At 31.3% G+C, this 16,708-nt stretch overlaps 1 protein-coding gene across 1 annotated transcript; it reads left to right on the top strand.

Annotated features, from left to right (window-relative positions):
• The first annotated feature begins 11,137 nt into the window (after window positions 1–11,137).
• LOC124943974 (la-related protein 6A) lies at window positions 11,138–16,688 on the top strand. The gene is made up of 11 exons (XM_047484425.1): window positions 11,138–11,498; window positions 13,646–13,727; window positions 14,343–14,437; window positions 14,541–14,615; window positions 14,944–15,023; window positions 15,127–15,211; window positions 15,412–15,459; window positions 15,556–15,621; window positions 15,856–16,017; window positions 16,110–16,203; window positions 16,277–16,688. The coding sequence occupies exons 1-11, from the start codon at window positions 11,259–11,261 to the stop codon at window positions 16,402–16,404; spliced, it is 1,155 nt and encodes a 384-aa protein (XP_047340381.1). The 5' UTR covers window positions 11,138–11,258; the 3' UTR covers window positions 16,405–16,688.
• Window positions 16,689–16,708: the final 20 nt, after the last annotated feature.

Raw genomic sequence — 16,708 nt, forward strand, 5'->3', positions numbered from 1 at the left:
ACAGTGACATCAGACATCTTAATATGTACTTTACCCATACCAATAATATTAAAACACTTATTTTCACCTAAGTGAACATAACCAAAATTATCTGACTTATATGAACTGAATCATTCTTTGTTATGCGTTATGTGATGAGAACATCTCGAATTAAGAATATGTGCATCCTTGAATTAACTTTTTGTAATTAAAATTACATCACTATAATTTTGTTTTGAGTCTTCTTTTTAGAAAACATTCACCGACTTGGAAGATTAAACTCATTAATCTTCTTTGGACAATTTTTCTTTATATGTCCCGACTTTTTGTAATTATAAAAACAAAATGTATTTTTGTTCATTGACTTGGTTATGGATTTTCCTCTTTCAAAACACTCTTTTTCTTGCATTCTTTCACGACCTTGATTTCCCGTAATATATAAACTGTCGGATTTAAAATTTTCTCCTACATTATGCTTCTATAAATTTTAGGCCAACAATGCTTGCATAATTTCTTCAACTTTGATAGTTTTTCCCATATGTCAGAATAGTCACTATGTGTTCATAAGAAGATGGTAATGAGCATAAAATAATCATTTCTCTATCTTTATCATCAATATTTGCATCAAGCTTTGCTAGATCCGTAATTATCTAATTGAAGACATTCACATGATGAGTCAAATTTAAACCATCGTGCATCTTCAGTCCATATAACATCTAATTCAAATACAACTTGGTTGTCAACAATTTGGACATAAACTGACCTTCTAACTTTTCCATATTTTAATTGGAGATTGTAGATTCATCACATGATACATAATTTCATCTGCCAAACAAAGTCGTATGGTCCCCGATACCCGTTGTTGCAACTCTTCACAATATCCGTCCTCCATTCCTGTTCATTTTGCTAGTCTAGGACCGATAGGATTTTACACCTAGACTGGTAATTTTAGTCAAGGACTGGGAGTCCTTGGCACCCTAACTTAGGGACTCCATGTTGAAGTGTTCCTTGCCATTGCGGGTGGTTTTAAATTCCGAGTAAACAAGTCAGGGTTTTCTGTTATGAAAATGGGTTAGAGTATAATATTTTTTTATGTATTTTTCTCATAACACAGTAAGGTTGTGAGAGAGTGAACAGATCTAGGTTTTCTGGTTTCCTTCTTGTTCTTTGGCTGATTTAGAGAGAAAGATTGGGGGAGCTTTTGATTGTGGAGTATTCTAATCATTCCTAATGTAATCACTTATTTCATTTGAGAGTAGGGCATGTAAGTTTCTACTATTGATATTTCTTTGATCTAGTAAAACTTATCCCTCCTGTGGACGTAAGTCAATTTTGACTGAACCACGTATAGTGTGTTGTCATTTATTTTGTGTTATTTCAATTCTTGGTAAATTGTTTGTTCGTCATAGACGATTTGGAAACTGATTTGTTACGGGTTTGATTTTTAAGAAGATCTATAGTTTTGTTGTTGCAAAACCTAACAGTGATATTAGAGCAATATTGATTGGTTATCTGTTTTAACATTGGAGCACAGTGCTCTCCTAGTTACTCGACAAAATTCAAAGAGGAGATCAACTAGTTTCTTTGGTGGGGTTTTTGTCAGTTGTTAAGGCAATAATAATGGAGAAATCTAAACCTGATATGGTGAGTCTGAATGGTACAAACTATAGGCAATAGAAACTGATGATTAATGATCTATTAGTTTCAGATGATTTGAATGAAGCAATTGAAAATAAGGCTTAGAGTACAAAAGAAGCTGATTAGAAAAAGATAGATAGAAAGGCGTGTAACTTTATTCGTTGCTGAGTTGGTGTAAATGGTGTACACCATATTGAGAACGAGACTACGACGTATGGTGTGTGGAGTAAACTTGAAGCTCTTGACGCTGGAAGGTCAGCAAGGAATAAAGCAGCACTGGTACAAAGCTCGTGAATCTAAAGTACATTGATAATAAATCAATTGTTGAGCACTTGAATGAATTTCAAAATATTTTGAATCAGCTGAGTAATATGAAGATAAACTTTGATGATGAGGTGCAAACACTTTTAGTACTTTGATCTTTGCCTACAAGTTGGGAGACACTTATTATTACTCTTAGCAACTCAACACCAAATGGTCAAGTCAACATAGCATTTGTCACCAGTTCCTTATTTGATGAGGAGAATTGAAAGGGGGATAAACCCTCTAAGTCTGATATGTTGGTGACTGATAGAGGAAGATCAAGAGATAATAGAATTGGTTCGAGTAGGGGAAAGTCTAGAAGAAAATCTAGAGCTCCAAAGAAGGATTGTGCTGGTCATTACTATGGCAAAATGGGTCATTGGAAAAACGAGTGCTGAAAATTTAAAAATAATAATGCGAAGGGTACGGTGAAGCCTAGAGAAAAGAAAGAACAAAGTGTAAATACATCTACTTATGCTTCAGATGGTGAACTGATATATGCTTCTAACTGTCAAAACTCATGTCTTAGCACATCTTCAAATGAAACATCATGAATTGTTGACACAGGTGCCTCATTCCATATTACTCCACATAAAGGTTACTTCTAGTCCTACAAAGCCGATGATTATGGTGAGATTCGCATGGGTAACAGTGGTGTGTCCAATATAGTTGGTCTTGATGATGTTAGAATCGAGACAAGCATGGGTTGTTTCCTGACATTGAGAGATGTAAGACATGTTCCTGATTTGAGAATTAATTTGATTTCAGTAGGTAAGCTCGACAATGAAGGCTACCATAATGTTTTCAGTGGTGGAGCATGAAAGCTAAACAAGGGTTCTTTGGTTTTTGCACGAGGTAAGAAATGTTGTTACTTATACAAGACAAATTTGAAAATTGTCTATGATGCAGCCTATTCTGTTGTGATGGAGTCATCCTCTGGTCCATACAGATGTTTTTGGTCCTATGAAGATTAAATACATAGGTGTGCTTCTTATTTTGTAACCTTTATAGACGACACATCTAGGATGGTTTGAGCATGTGCTATAAAGTCCAAGGATGAGGTTGCAACAATGTTTGAGGTCTTTCACAAGCTGGTTGAAAGAGAGACAAGAAGAAAACGTATGAGGGTGCAGTTAGATAATAAGAGAGAGTACATAAGCTCATTTGGTGATTATTGCAAAGAATAGGGTATTCGACATGAACAAATTGTACCCAAGACTCCACAACAAAATAGAGTGGTAGAAAGGATGAACAGAACAATGTTAGAACGGATGAGGAGTATGCTCTCCCATGCTAAGTTGGCTAAGCATTTCTGGGTTGAAGCCATGAGCACTACAGTGTATGTGATCAACTGTTCTCCCTCCAAGGCATTGAATAATAAGTGTGTAGAAAGCGTATGGTTAGGTAAAGATGTTAATTATGACTATTTACGTGTTTTTGGTTGCAGAGCTTTTGTTAATGTTCCAAAAGATGAGAGGTTTAAGTTAGATGCAAAAACCAGGCAATGCATATTTTTGGGTTATGGTGATAAAAAGTGGGGATACATGTGTTATGACCCAATTGACAAGAAGGTTTTGAGAAGTCGAGATGTGGTATTCCTTGAAGATCAGGCTATTGAGAATTTTGAAGATGGTGAAAAGCTTAATGCATACATATGTGATCTTTCTCGTCTTGAGTTGTCTCATGATGTTGAGGAGACAAGGCCGCATATAGCTTCAGACTCAGATTGATGATGATGTTCCTCAGGGTCAAATTGTAGGCCATGGAAATGATACAAAAACTGACCTTGGTGATAATATTGAGGCTAATTTTGAAGTTCAACAAGAAGATAGAAATCAACAGAATCAACAAACAGAGGTACTTAGGAGGTCTACTAGGAAGAAAAGATCAAGTTCTAAGTATCCTACTATAGAGTATGTCCTTCTAACTGATTGTGGGGAGCCTATATGCTATAAGGAGACTCTAAAGGATGCTCATAAAGAAGAATGGCTAGCTGTCATGGATGAAGAGATGAAGTCATTGCTGAAAAATGGCACATATGAACTAGTTGAAAGACCAAAGAATAGAAAAGTATTACAAAATAAATGGGTGTACAAGATCAAGCAAGAAGGTGATGATAGCAAGCCAAGATACAAGGTTAGGCTGGTTGTCAAGGTTTTGGCCAGAGGCATGGAATCGATTATGATGAGATTTTCTCACTAGTAGTGAAGATGACTTTCATCCGGGTCGTGTTAGGTCTAGTTGTTTGTATGGATCTTGAGGTTGAAAAGCTTGATGTCAAGACTGCATTTCTCCACAGTGATTTGGGTGAAGATGTTTATATGGAGCAACCTAAAGGTTACAATAAGAAAGGTGATGAAAGCAAGGTGTGCAAACTTGTTAAAAGTCTGTACGGTTTGAATCAAGCACCAAAGCAGTGGTATCTTACGTTTGAGTCATTCATGATCATCCATGGGTACATGAAGACATCTACAAATCATTATCTTTATGAAAAAATTTACATCTAATAATTTTATTATACTTCTCCTATATGTTGATGACATGTTGATTATTGGGAGAGACAAACTCAAGATTGCCAAGTTGAAAAAAGATTTTGCTAAGTCTTTTGAGATGAAAGACTTGGGTCAAGCAAGACAAATTCTTGGAATGCATGTCATTCGTGATCGGGTGAAGAAAAGTCTATAGTTGTCTCAAGAAAGATATATTGAGAAGATTTAAAACGATTTTGTATGGACAAGGTAAAGTAGTTGCTTGTCCATTGGCTACACACTTGAAAATAAACAAGTCAATGTCTCCCAAGGATGAAGAGGAAAGACAAGAAATGTACAGTGTTCCATATGCTTCAGTAGTAGGCAGTTTGATGTATGCATTGGTCTGTACAAGACCGGATATAGCTCATGCGGTTGGAGTAGTTAGTCGTTTCCTTTCAAATCTCAGTAAGACACACTGGGAAGCGGTTAAGTGGCTAATGAGATATCTTCGAGGGACCTCCAAATACGTTTTGTATTATGGTAATTGGTGATATTGACATAATGAGATCAACTTTAGGGTATTTGTTAAAATGACAGTCTCGTCTACAAAAATGTGTTGCTTTGTCTACTACAGAAGCTGAATATATTGTCATTACTGAATGTTGTAAGGAAATAAGATGGATGAAAGAATTGTTGAAAAAAATAGGCATTGCACAAGACAAGTTTGTGGTGTTTAATGACTCACAAAGTGCTATACATGTGAGCAAGAATCCAATTTTTCATTCACGTTCAAAACACATCTAAAGAAGGTACCATTGGATCTGTGAAGTGCTCGAGAAGAAGGAGTTATACTTAGAGAAAATGCATACAAATGAGAACGGATCAAATATGATGACAAAGGGTTTGCCAAGAAACAAGCATGAGATATGTTGTGCCAAAGCCGGAATGGTTCTGGAAGGAGCGTCATGATGATGAATGTTTATAGCAACATTCTCACATGGCTCGGAAGGGGGAGAATTATTGAGGTGTTCCATGCCATTGCGGGCGGGTTTTAAATTCCGGGTAAATGGGTCATGGTTTTCTGTAATGAAAACGTGTTAGAGTATAAATATTTTTTGGGTATTTTTCTCATAACACAGTAAGGTTGAGAGAGAGTGAACATATTTATGATTTTTTGCTTTCCTTCTTGTTATATAGTTGATCGAGAGAGAAAGATTGTGGGAGCTTTTGATTGTGGAGTATTCCAATCATTCTTAATGTAATCACTTATTTCATTTGAGAGTAGGGCATGTAAGTTTCTACTATTGATATTTATTTGATTTAGTAAAACTTATCCCTCCCGTGGATGTAGGTCAATTTTGACCGAACCACGTATATTGTGTTGCCATTTATTTTGTGCTGTTTCAGTTCTTGGTAAATCTGTTGTTCGTCATAAACGATTTAGAAACTGATTTGTTAGAGGTTTGATTTCTAATTAGATCCGTAGTTTTTCTGTTGCAAAACCCAACACTCTAGTCCTTCGACGAGTATCCCGAACCCTGATCGAGAACTCCCTCGGTTTAGACCGAGTCTCTCCGGTCCCAAACTGACAAAACCAGACCTAACTCTTAGGACTCCGATCCTAAGGCCTATTTGGTTCCACTTTTCAAACCCAATTTTTTTTTGTAATTTTGGAACCCCAATCCATTTTCAAATAATCCCGAGAGGTCAGAAAATGATTTCAAAATATTTTCGGGGATATTTTCCATACAAATATTTCGACTAAGACTCTATTTGGAGTTTATTTTTAAATTATAATACTTTCTTGATATTTTTCAAGTCTTGTACCCAATCTTTCATAACCGCAATCGCAGGTACGCACTTCTAAATAATTTTATTCAATTATTTATGTAATCTAATTTATCTTTGTTTATGACCTCCAAACTAATAATTAAAGGAAATAAATGTTATAAATAAATCTTTTGATAGTCATACTTTAAAAAAATAAAATTGTTTTCAAACGGGCGCGGAGGACATAGCGCGAAAGTCCTTTCCTGAGCGTAACTAAATAATGAATCCTTTATGAAAACTCTAGTATAAACTACGTTTACACACGTATATTTTATTGATTTTTCTAAAATCAATTGCCCACTATGTTTTTCAAATAAATAATTTTTTTCTTAAATTAATTATACTTGATTAATTTAAATCTGATTTCAAATCAAATTGTCATTTGGTTACAACAAATCTCCATATTATTAAAATTTAAATAATATTAATTATTTTTACATAATTAATTTTAAAACTTGATAGATACTGTCAAAATCTTTAAAAATAATGTTTTTATTAAAAAAAGATGTCTGACACATAAACCAAGGTTGAAACCATTGAACTTCGAGCCACCTCGAATCTCCCCGTATTGTCACGTGTCATCCGACACGTATTAAGCTACATACTAGAAATTTCCCGAGGTTACAATAAGGTATTTTGAATTAATTAATTGAGTGATATAATAAAAAAAAAAGAGTGAAATAATATTTTTTGAATTTGGGTTACTTAAATAATAAGACAAACCGAACTAGGCCACTATTTTAATAATAATTATGCGTGTGATCGAACAAAATTTCATTTATTTATTTATTTATTTCTTTTTTTTTATTTTTTTTTTACAAATCAAAAAATGCTATTGAGCCAATACTTTATATTTTCATTTCTTATTCACTATTTCATATTCCCATGAACAACCCACCATAAAAAAAATGTGAAATATTTTTGAAATAAATAAGATAATGTCGTAATGATGTATAAAAGTCCGAAAGTGAGGGTGGTAATTACATTAAAAAAAATCTTCTATTAAAGTTATGTTTCTAGTATGAACCGTTCTTTCTTGTTTTATGGTCAGAATTACAAAAGTATTTTTTATATTTTTATTTGAATAATGATAATTCAAATTAATTTAATAGGTTATCTGAATTAGTAATTCGAATTCAACGAAGAAACTAACTTCCTAGTATGAACCATTCTTGTTTTAGGGTAAATTTTGAACTTTTAAATATTTAATTTAAACTATTAAAGTTTTAATTAGGTTTTTGTTTCTCATATTTAGATTAGAGTTTATTTTAATTAATAAACTTATTGTGTCTCCAAATCAAATTATATTCGTTCTCACTAAATGGATACACGTCATTTTGGTGTAAGTATTCTTGTTTAGTGGACCAATTCAAACATATTACGAGTTTAATTTGTATTACGGTATCATATTTTATATTTCGTAATCTCTATCGTATTATTCATATTTTAAATATATGACTATCGAACATTTTACTTTTCTCTAACATCAATATTCTTTATTTCTTAGAGATTGTTTTTGGGGCACAACACAAATACACCATATCTAAATATGGAGGACATGAACGAGTAACATTCTCGTTGTCACATTAGTCTGTAATATCGTTGTCTGTAAATGAAACAGAATAAATGCGTCATCATTTGAGAATGAAATTAAAAAGTCATCTCAAGACGAATGTAAAAACTGTCCGTAATAAGAATTAGAAAAATAAATATATTACGTATAAGAGTAATTTATGCATATTTTAATACAAATTAATGATTTTATAACATTTTAAATGGTTTTAAATATTTAGGTAATAAATTTAAATAAAAATAAATATATAAGGAATTTTTCAAACAAAAATAAATGTATAAAGAGTAATTTTTAAAAAATATATAAAAAATAATTTATAATGATATTTCAAATTTAATTAAATGTATAAAAATCTTATTTCCAAATAAATATGTATAAATATTGATAATGATTTTTATATTACATATTAATGATTACTTATAGGTTTTTTTAAATTCTGAATATGGAAATGATTAATGTGTATACATAATATTTCATTTCATATTAGTTAGTTATGTTTAAATTTTCCGTGCTTAATTTTTAACCCGTTTTATTATAAATTAAAACGTTTTTAAAGTGAAAATCAAATTTAAGATCTTTGATATTTTAAGTGAGATTTTTGACATTGAGCTATTCGAATAAATTTGATATATATAACATAATTAGAGATAAATTTATCAAAGTTTACTCATTACATTAAAAAAAAAGTGTTTAAAAATGGGCATCCACAAGTATTTTGATAAAAAGGTGAAAGTCTTGCTGGTTACACATGATAATGGATTTATCATTGCCCACTTCAGCACAAACCATGTTCTTTTCAAGAATTACCTCTCCAAAAGGAGACTATTTCATGGCCTAGTTGAATATGAATATGATTTCACATTGAAAAATGATATTTGAAAATGAATGTTCTTAAGAACATGGACCCACGAAGTGTCACCCAATGAATTAAGGATCCATCATATCCATTTAACTAATTATGAAATATTCAAAGCTTTAAACTCATTGAACCCTAAACTAATTATTATTTTTCATCAACCATTTCAAAGCTTCACATTTTGATCTTCCTATTACAAAACAACACAATATATGCATAGCTAGGCTAATCATTCCCATGGCATTTGCATTTGTTAAGAAAGGGATGTCTAATGATCAATGGACTGTTTTTTAAAGAATGACATATATCTATGGGCAATCTATCTGTTTTTATTATAAGGAGGGAATTTGGGAGAGTGAATGAGAAAGGAAATGACGTGTTCCTATATAACTTGCTGGAAAAAGAATAAAGAGTGATGAGAGAATATGGAGAAATTTCATTATTTTTTCAGCCAATTAGATTGCGCGAATTACGTCAATCTTTCCCAAATTTTCTCCTCCAATCATTTTTTTTTATTATATTCATATTAAATTTTTAAAAAAAAGTAATCCATTTGTAATTCAGATCATCTTATTGATTACTATCTAATATGGGTATGATAATTAACGAATTTTATATGATTTGGACAAGTGAATAAAAATGGTGTGATAATATTAAGATATTGAATGGATATGATCCTATCTAATTAGGATCAAAATAATTAATTTTCTTTTTTTTTGTTCTTACTAAATAAAATAAGAGGAATGTGATGAGGTAAAACTGAATTTGAATTAATATTGAAATTATAATATTCTATCATAATTAATTATAATTGAAATTTTAAAATTCCCATATTTACTTCCAAATGTTCTAATTTTCTAAAAATAATAGATATAAATTTATTAAAATGTTTAAAAATAACATATTATACAAAAAAAAAAATAGACATTATTTATTTTTATAAATTTAAATAGTTTAATGAATAGTTTAAAAAATAAATCATATATAGTTATTGTGGGAAAAATCTATTTTTAAATAATTATTGATTTAATTAATGTGGTGTGTTTGCCAATAACTTGAAGAAAGCATTTATATTAAAAAAAAAGTTTTTTTATTTGAATAATGATAATTCAATTTAATTTAATAGCTTATCTGATTTAGTAATTTGAATTCAATTTCATTTAAATTGCAGAAATTCCTTCAATACACTAAGCCTTTTTAATTAGATAACAATAATTCAAAAAACAAAATCTTCCTAAAAAAAGGAAGATAATTGATTTGTCCTTGCAAGTTTAATATCCTCAATATAGACCACATTTTTTTTTTCTAAGCTCTCATTTTTCTCATAATATTTAATATATGAGATGATTGATCTTCTCATCATATATAAGCATATAGTATTACATAAAAGTTATAAAAAAAACATTATTATTTTCACCACCAATAAATAATAATGGACCAATTCTTAGAATTAATATTCAAATTATTGACCTAAACTTTTTTTTCTCACACTTAATGAATTATACAAAACTATTGACATGATCAATTATCTATTAATATGGATTAGGATTATAAAATCCATTAATTAACTCAACCCACTTATCATATGCCTTGTTCTTGTAGTAATATATATTATTAATATAAAAGTTTTTCAAATGTAATTTAAAAATAAATACTAAATATTCTTAAGATAATAATCTCACACTTCAATTTAATGATTTTTTAGTGCCAATTCTACCTAGTCATCACTAGCTCATAATATGAATTGAAATAATAAAAAAAAAACTTTGATTGACTATAATTCATATGCTAATAAATAAAAAGTTATAATTATCAAGAAAAAAACGCCCCATGATATATGGAAACTAATTAAAACTATGATCCTAAATAATTATATGCTAAAACATATATATTTTCTTTCTTTTATTCATTGCAAATATATTAATATTCATATAAGTTAAATGGTATAAAAATTGGAGTTCAATCCTAAATTTTCTGTCTCTCTTTATTGTTAGAGTTATATTAAACGAAGTTTTATCTTAACAATTTTAAACGTCGTTAATTTATTATGTACATGATATTTATAGATAAATAAATAAAAGATTAATTCTGTTGACTACCATTTTTTTAGTCAAAAATCTAAATTTCGATAATTAAATTAATGATATAAATTTATTTATTTATAAATATCATTTTTATAATAAGTTAACAACGTTTGAAATCGTTAAAACAAAATATTGTCTAGTATAATTTTAACATTAAAAAGACCCAAATTGTGAGATTGAAAGAAGGGTTCCGAAATCTAAATCGACCTCAATAAGAAGTCTCAATTTGACATTTTCACCATTAATATGAAAGTGTAAATTGTAAAATAAGTTAAAAATAAATTAAAAAAATGTAATTCAAAATTATTATAACCAAACAAGGCCTAAGATGAATTGAACAGTTTTAGTTTTGTATTTTTTTTTCTTCTCTATATTGTCTTTGTTGTCTTGATTATAAATAAACCGGCCCTAAGAAATTGACAGAAGAGAGAGCAGGAAGAGAAATGAAGGCGGGAAGGGTTTAGGCATTCTTCTCCGACGAACCTCCTTTCTCTCTCCTCTCTCCTCCGTTACCATCCTCTCTCATGGAGGTCGAGGATCATCTTCTACTTGTTGCCGATACCACTTCCTTTCCCACACCCACCTCTCCTTTTCCCGATCCCGATCCATCACCACCTCACGGTTCTCCTGAGGTAACAGAGATCGTCTTGGAAGATGAGGAGGAGGAGGAAGAAGAAGACGAAGTTGGGTTGTCTCCAAATGATCACCAACCTTCTCAAATCTCTGTTCTAACAGATGAAATCCGCAATAAAATCATTAAGCAGGCATTCTTCAATCTTCAATCTTCAATCTTCATTCTTTATCCACCAATCTATCTTTTTTTTGTGTATACAAATCAAAAAATATGAAAATAATGTATTTTATTCTTGCTTGAGATGCACCCACATTTTAATTTTTGAAAAATGGATCATTGATTGATTGTTTTCCTAATCAAAGATGACATTTTTACTCTCATAGAGTGTAGGGATAGAAACAATGGAAGGGTTCTTATAGGTTAAGTATTAAACTCTTATTGGTTAGTAGCTAGATTGAGAACAAGCCTTACTGTTTTTTCTGTCATGTGTTACAATACATTTCTTTGTTTTTAATCAGTTTTAGTGAAACTAATGGAGAGAATGTATTCTATGGATTGTTGTAGGACTAGTGCAAGAATGATGTTTGTATAGTTTCATTCTTGTGATTATGCTGCACAATGTCTGTGCAGATTCTTTTCTCAAATTTTAGTTTCAAATCTATTGGTACACTTTAGTTTTGCAGGTCTTAGCTTTTTTGTGCTTGCCAATATAACCTTTTACATGGACATTCATGTAAGAACTGTATTTGCAAATGGTTGTTATGGTAGTATCCCTCTATCCTATTTTCTTAACAATCATGGGTTTTTTTGAAGAGTCTTAGTCTAAAGTAAATTAAGAGTTTGTGTGACCAACTATTGCCTTTTGGATTGAGTGTATGGATATTGTGGGGGTTTTTAGATATACACTTAAACTAAGAATGTACTTTATGTATTTAGCTTTACAGACATTAATAGTGATTTTGTCCATAGGTAAAATTAACATAACACAAATGGAGTTTTTGTTCAAAAGTTGAGTTCAATGTCTTCTGTGTTATAAAATCAATAGTTAATGAAGCCATTATGCAAGATGTCACTCTTCAATTTTTTTTCTCTAGAGCTAAAAGCTCTCAAATATTAATATCAGATTGTAGCCCCTTTCAAATTGGGTGATTAGCTGATAGAATACAAGATGGAAGAAAAGATATATTCTCAAACTACTACTATAATTGAGTATTTATTATTACTTTTCACAATGGCAATGAAGAATACAATACCTTGTCAGCTGAGTATGTATGAAACTCAAAAGCTTCTTAGACTTGTGATAACAATAGCATGTTCTCTGATCTAGCATGTCTATATCCATGTAGGTTTGTTAAAATGAAAACATACTTCAGAAAAGTGGACAGTCCACAAGACTGACTTTTTTTAGAGGTTGTTAGGATAATGTCAGCAGTCAGATACATCTGGTAGATCATATCTACTCATGTATTATGTGTAATTCCCTCTATAGCTAGAGCTGGAAGTCTGAAATATGTGATCATTTATGGTTTTGAATGTGTATGTATGAATCCATCTAGCACTAAGTCATTGATCAAAGTTCTGTGAACTTTGTTTTGTCTTATAAATTTTGGAGAGAAGAGGTGCACCCCCTTTAGCATATCTATTGATCTTTCTAAACAATAATGAAGTGAGAGGAGCCTTATGGTATGGGAGGCTTCCTCACTTTTTAATTCTGAAACAGCTTGGAACTTTAGTGAAGGAAAAGTATATATACTTTATATTGAGATAGCCTCTGGTGTACAACATTACTTTTTTTCTAAATAAAAAATCGCCCTTATCTTGATTGCTGTCATAATTCATTAATATGTTTTCCTAGACTATATTTTCTCCAGAATAAGAGACTATTCTTTTGACTAAAACCACAAATCTTAGATCCAAACTATGTTTTTGTGAAGACAAAAATATAATTAATATGTAAAATGGAGATTACACACAGAGTTTAAATTTGTGTGTGCATTTAATAATATGCCATCTAGCTATCTCGACAGTTTTCATATTCTGTTTAGATCGACAGTTGCCATCCTCATATTATGGTCTCTACAAGATGGTGTATCATTTTTATTATATGTACTAAGCTTGAGATCTAGGCCTCCAAGCCATATTGGCAGATAAACAATAAAAGAATTGAGCAGTAGATCCCTGAATTGAATTGTTTTTTGAGCTGGTTGAATTTGTTCTGCAGTAAATTGATTTGGATTTATTTTATTACATATCCTACTCTTTTATGATGCTGCATAGATTCAAGTTCCTGTATGTCACATCATAATTTGGTTTATTTACGGTTTTGGTGTTATGCAGGTGGAGTACTATTTCAGTGACGAGAATCTCCCGAATGACAAATTTCTTTTGAAATATGTGACTAAAGATAAGGATGGATATGGTAAGCTTACTCCCCTTCCTTTTCCTATATAATTTACTATAATTTATTCTCTTAGCATTTTACTAGAATTACTTTCCGCATTGATTCATTTATATTAAGATACATTAGCAGTTAACTTGAAATGATTGTTGATATTCTCTGGTAACTAACATGTATTGTTAAAAAACTTTTTTTTTAATTGTTGGAGATATTCCTATTGATAAAAAAGACGAGGTACACTGATTTTGAGCTAATGGTGCACATATACAGGATTTTGAGTTGAATAGAGGCTATTGAATAAATCCTTGGTGACTTTTGTTGTAACTCTTTGTTCAGATTTGAATCTGCATTGGTGTCTATTTCATTTTTGTAGCTTTAGGGTGTTAGACAGATGGGTCTATATGTATCTATGAAATATGAAATACAGAATAGGAGTTTTATTTCAGATGTATGATGGTGTATATCATATCAAGTAAAGTTCAATGGACTTACCTTGTTCTTGTGGTCTATTCTTGTCTTAATTTTCATAGGAACTAGGGTTTTTACTTTCATTTATTTGTTAGCTTCCTGTTAAGTTGTTTTCTACGTTAGTTACAGAAAGACTTGGAATGAAAAAAGTGGCTTGTTTTTTTACAGTTCCAGTTGGAGTTATTGCTTCGTTTAGGAAAATGAAAAAACTTACGACAGAACGGTCATGGATTGTAACTGCACTCAAGGAATCCTCATTTTTGGTAAGTTGCAGAATTGCCTTAAAAGCTCTAGTCTTCTTTTATCGCCTGATCGAATGTGTTCTGTTTAATTTTGCCTGAACCATATATTTAATTTTGTTCTTAGGTTTTAAGCTCAAATGGGAAAAGGGTTAGGAGGCTTCAGCCACTGCCAGTTGCAGGTGCTGCTAAGGATGCACAGGTATCTATTTAAGTGAAACTTTTATGATTAACTCTCTTTTTGTCTTAGAGCTTGTTTGATCTTGTGTAATTTCAAAAAAATATCTTTATCACATTACCTATCATTTCAACCATCAAATCACTTAATTCATCAATCAAAATACCCTTACTTTACTCTTTTAAAATTTTAAATAAAATGGACATTTTAGTAAATTAACCTATATAATCCCAAAAAACTCACTTTTCATCAATCAAGATTTTCAATTCATAACCTAGACTTTGTTTCCAATTAACTCCACATCAAACAAGCTCTTGTTTAAAGATTGTGATATCTAAGTGGTGAGGTTCAGTCATACCTCGTTGTAGCTGAAAATTTACCAGAAGATCATTCAGTGGAGAATATTCAAAGAATTTTTGGTGAAGCTGGAAAGTAAGTTTTTTTTACTTTCCTCTAATTACCACACTCTCTTTGTCTGCTTTATCATCTTCTCCTGGGTATCATTATTGCTGCCTAACAAGCGTTGAAATTCTAGGATAAAGAATGTTTCTATTAATGATCCACATGATGCAAAAGGATCAAAGAAGCTCACAATTGCTGAAAAGCTGCTAAGTAACAAGGTTACTAACCTCTTTCTACATTATAAGAATTTTGACCATATCTTGCACAGAATTGCTTCTTACATTTATCTCATTTATTTACGTAACAAGCGAATAAGAAATTGCAAATCTAAACTCAAATAACCGTTTTTCTGTTGTTTTAGTATTTGAATTTATATTTAAAAATTGTAATAATATATTTGGTTGGTTTCTGTTTTTAGCTACATGCCGTTGTGGAGTATGAAACCATAGAGGATGCTGAGAAAGCCGTGAGTTTTATTTTTTTCCTTGGAATTATACTGGTCAATGTTCAAATTGCTTATGATACTTGACGGGATGATATCACGATCTCTTTTTTTTATCAGGTGACTATGTTAAACAATGAACAAGATTGGAGGTTTGGCATGAGGGTCAAACTTGTTAAGCGAGTGGTAATCACCTGCGAAAATGCATCATATATTTTGTCCTTCCACAACTTTATTAGAAACGCTTTTTTCTGTCAAATATGTTATCTGGATGTGGATCTTGATGAGATTACGTTGGAAAACACAAATTGAGATGATTTCTCATATAGATTCGGATTCAAACCCACATCTAGAAATTCTTTTCAAATGAGCCCATAGTATCTATTATTTAATGTTTGTTGTATCTTTTATATGATATAGGAGAAACAGACGCAAAAAAAGAAGGCATGGAAAGAGGCGGAAACAGAGAGTCACAACAATACTAACCGAGCATCTGGTCTACTGCCAATACCAGCAGTAGTCCATGAAGATAACCATAGTGATCACCTTGATGGCACACATCATGAGGAGGAGATTAATAATGTAAATAAAATTAAAATACTCCGCACTCTCATTTTCTTGTCAAATTCTGTTATTTTTTTTATACAACGAGGCCTGTCAATTTGTGATTATAGGATCAGGAGCACTCTTCAAAGGAGAAGAATGAGCATAAAGGGCCAAACCGAAGGCGAGGAAGGGGCCAGAAATACCGTGGGGCGAATGGGCATGGTACTTTTTTCTTTTTTTGTATACTATTTTTTTAGGGTAATATCGTTTTTAAAATGATGGGGTTTTTTTCTAGGTCATGGAACAGTTTCATCATCATCAATCCATGTGAATGAACCATCAAAGCCACCACCTGGCCCGAAAATGCCAGATGGGACAAAAGGGTTTACTATGGGAAGAGGTCGTCCACTCCCTCTAAATTAGTTGAAGTTTGATGTTTGTTTCTCCACGATGAAAAGAATATCGACGTTCTTTTGTCGTTGCTACTCCTTTTCATCTAAAAACAACGATATTTTGAAATGCTTCCAAAGTCATGTGAGCTATGCATATCACTTTCCAATTGAATTGTGAGAGGGTATATGTATGTAAAGTTTGATGTTGTGTGGAGTAACTTTATTTATTAGTTAGGGTTTTAAACATGCGTTATGTTGTATACTTTTGGATCGAGTCCTCTGGGCACTATTTATGTGGATATTTTTTAAACTTTATCTATTTTGAACTTAGAACA

The sequence above is a fragment of the Impatiens glandulifera genome, chromosome 6, assembly GCF_907164915.1.
Source record: "Impatiens glandulifera chromosome 6, dImpGla2.1, whole genome shotgun sequence".
Lineage (NCBI taxonomy): Eukaryota > Viridiplantae > Streptophyta > Magnoliopsida > Ericales > Balsaminaceae > Impatiens > Impatiens glandulifera.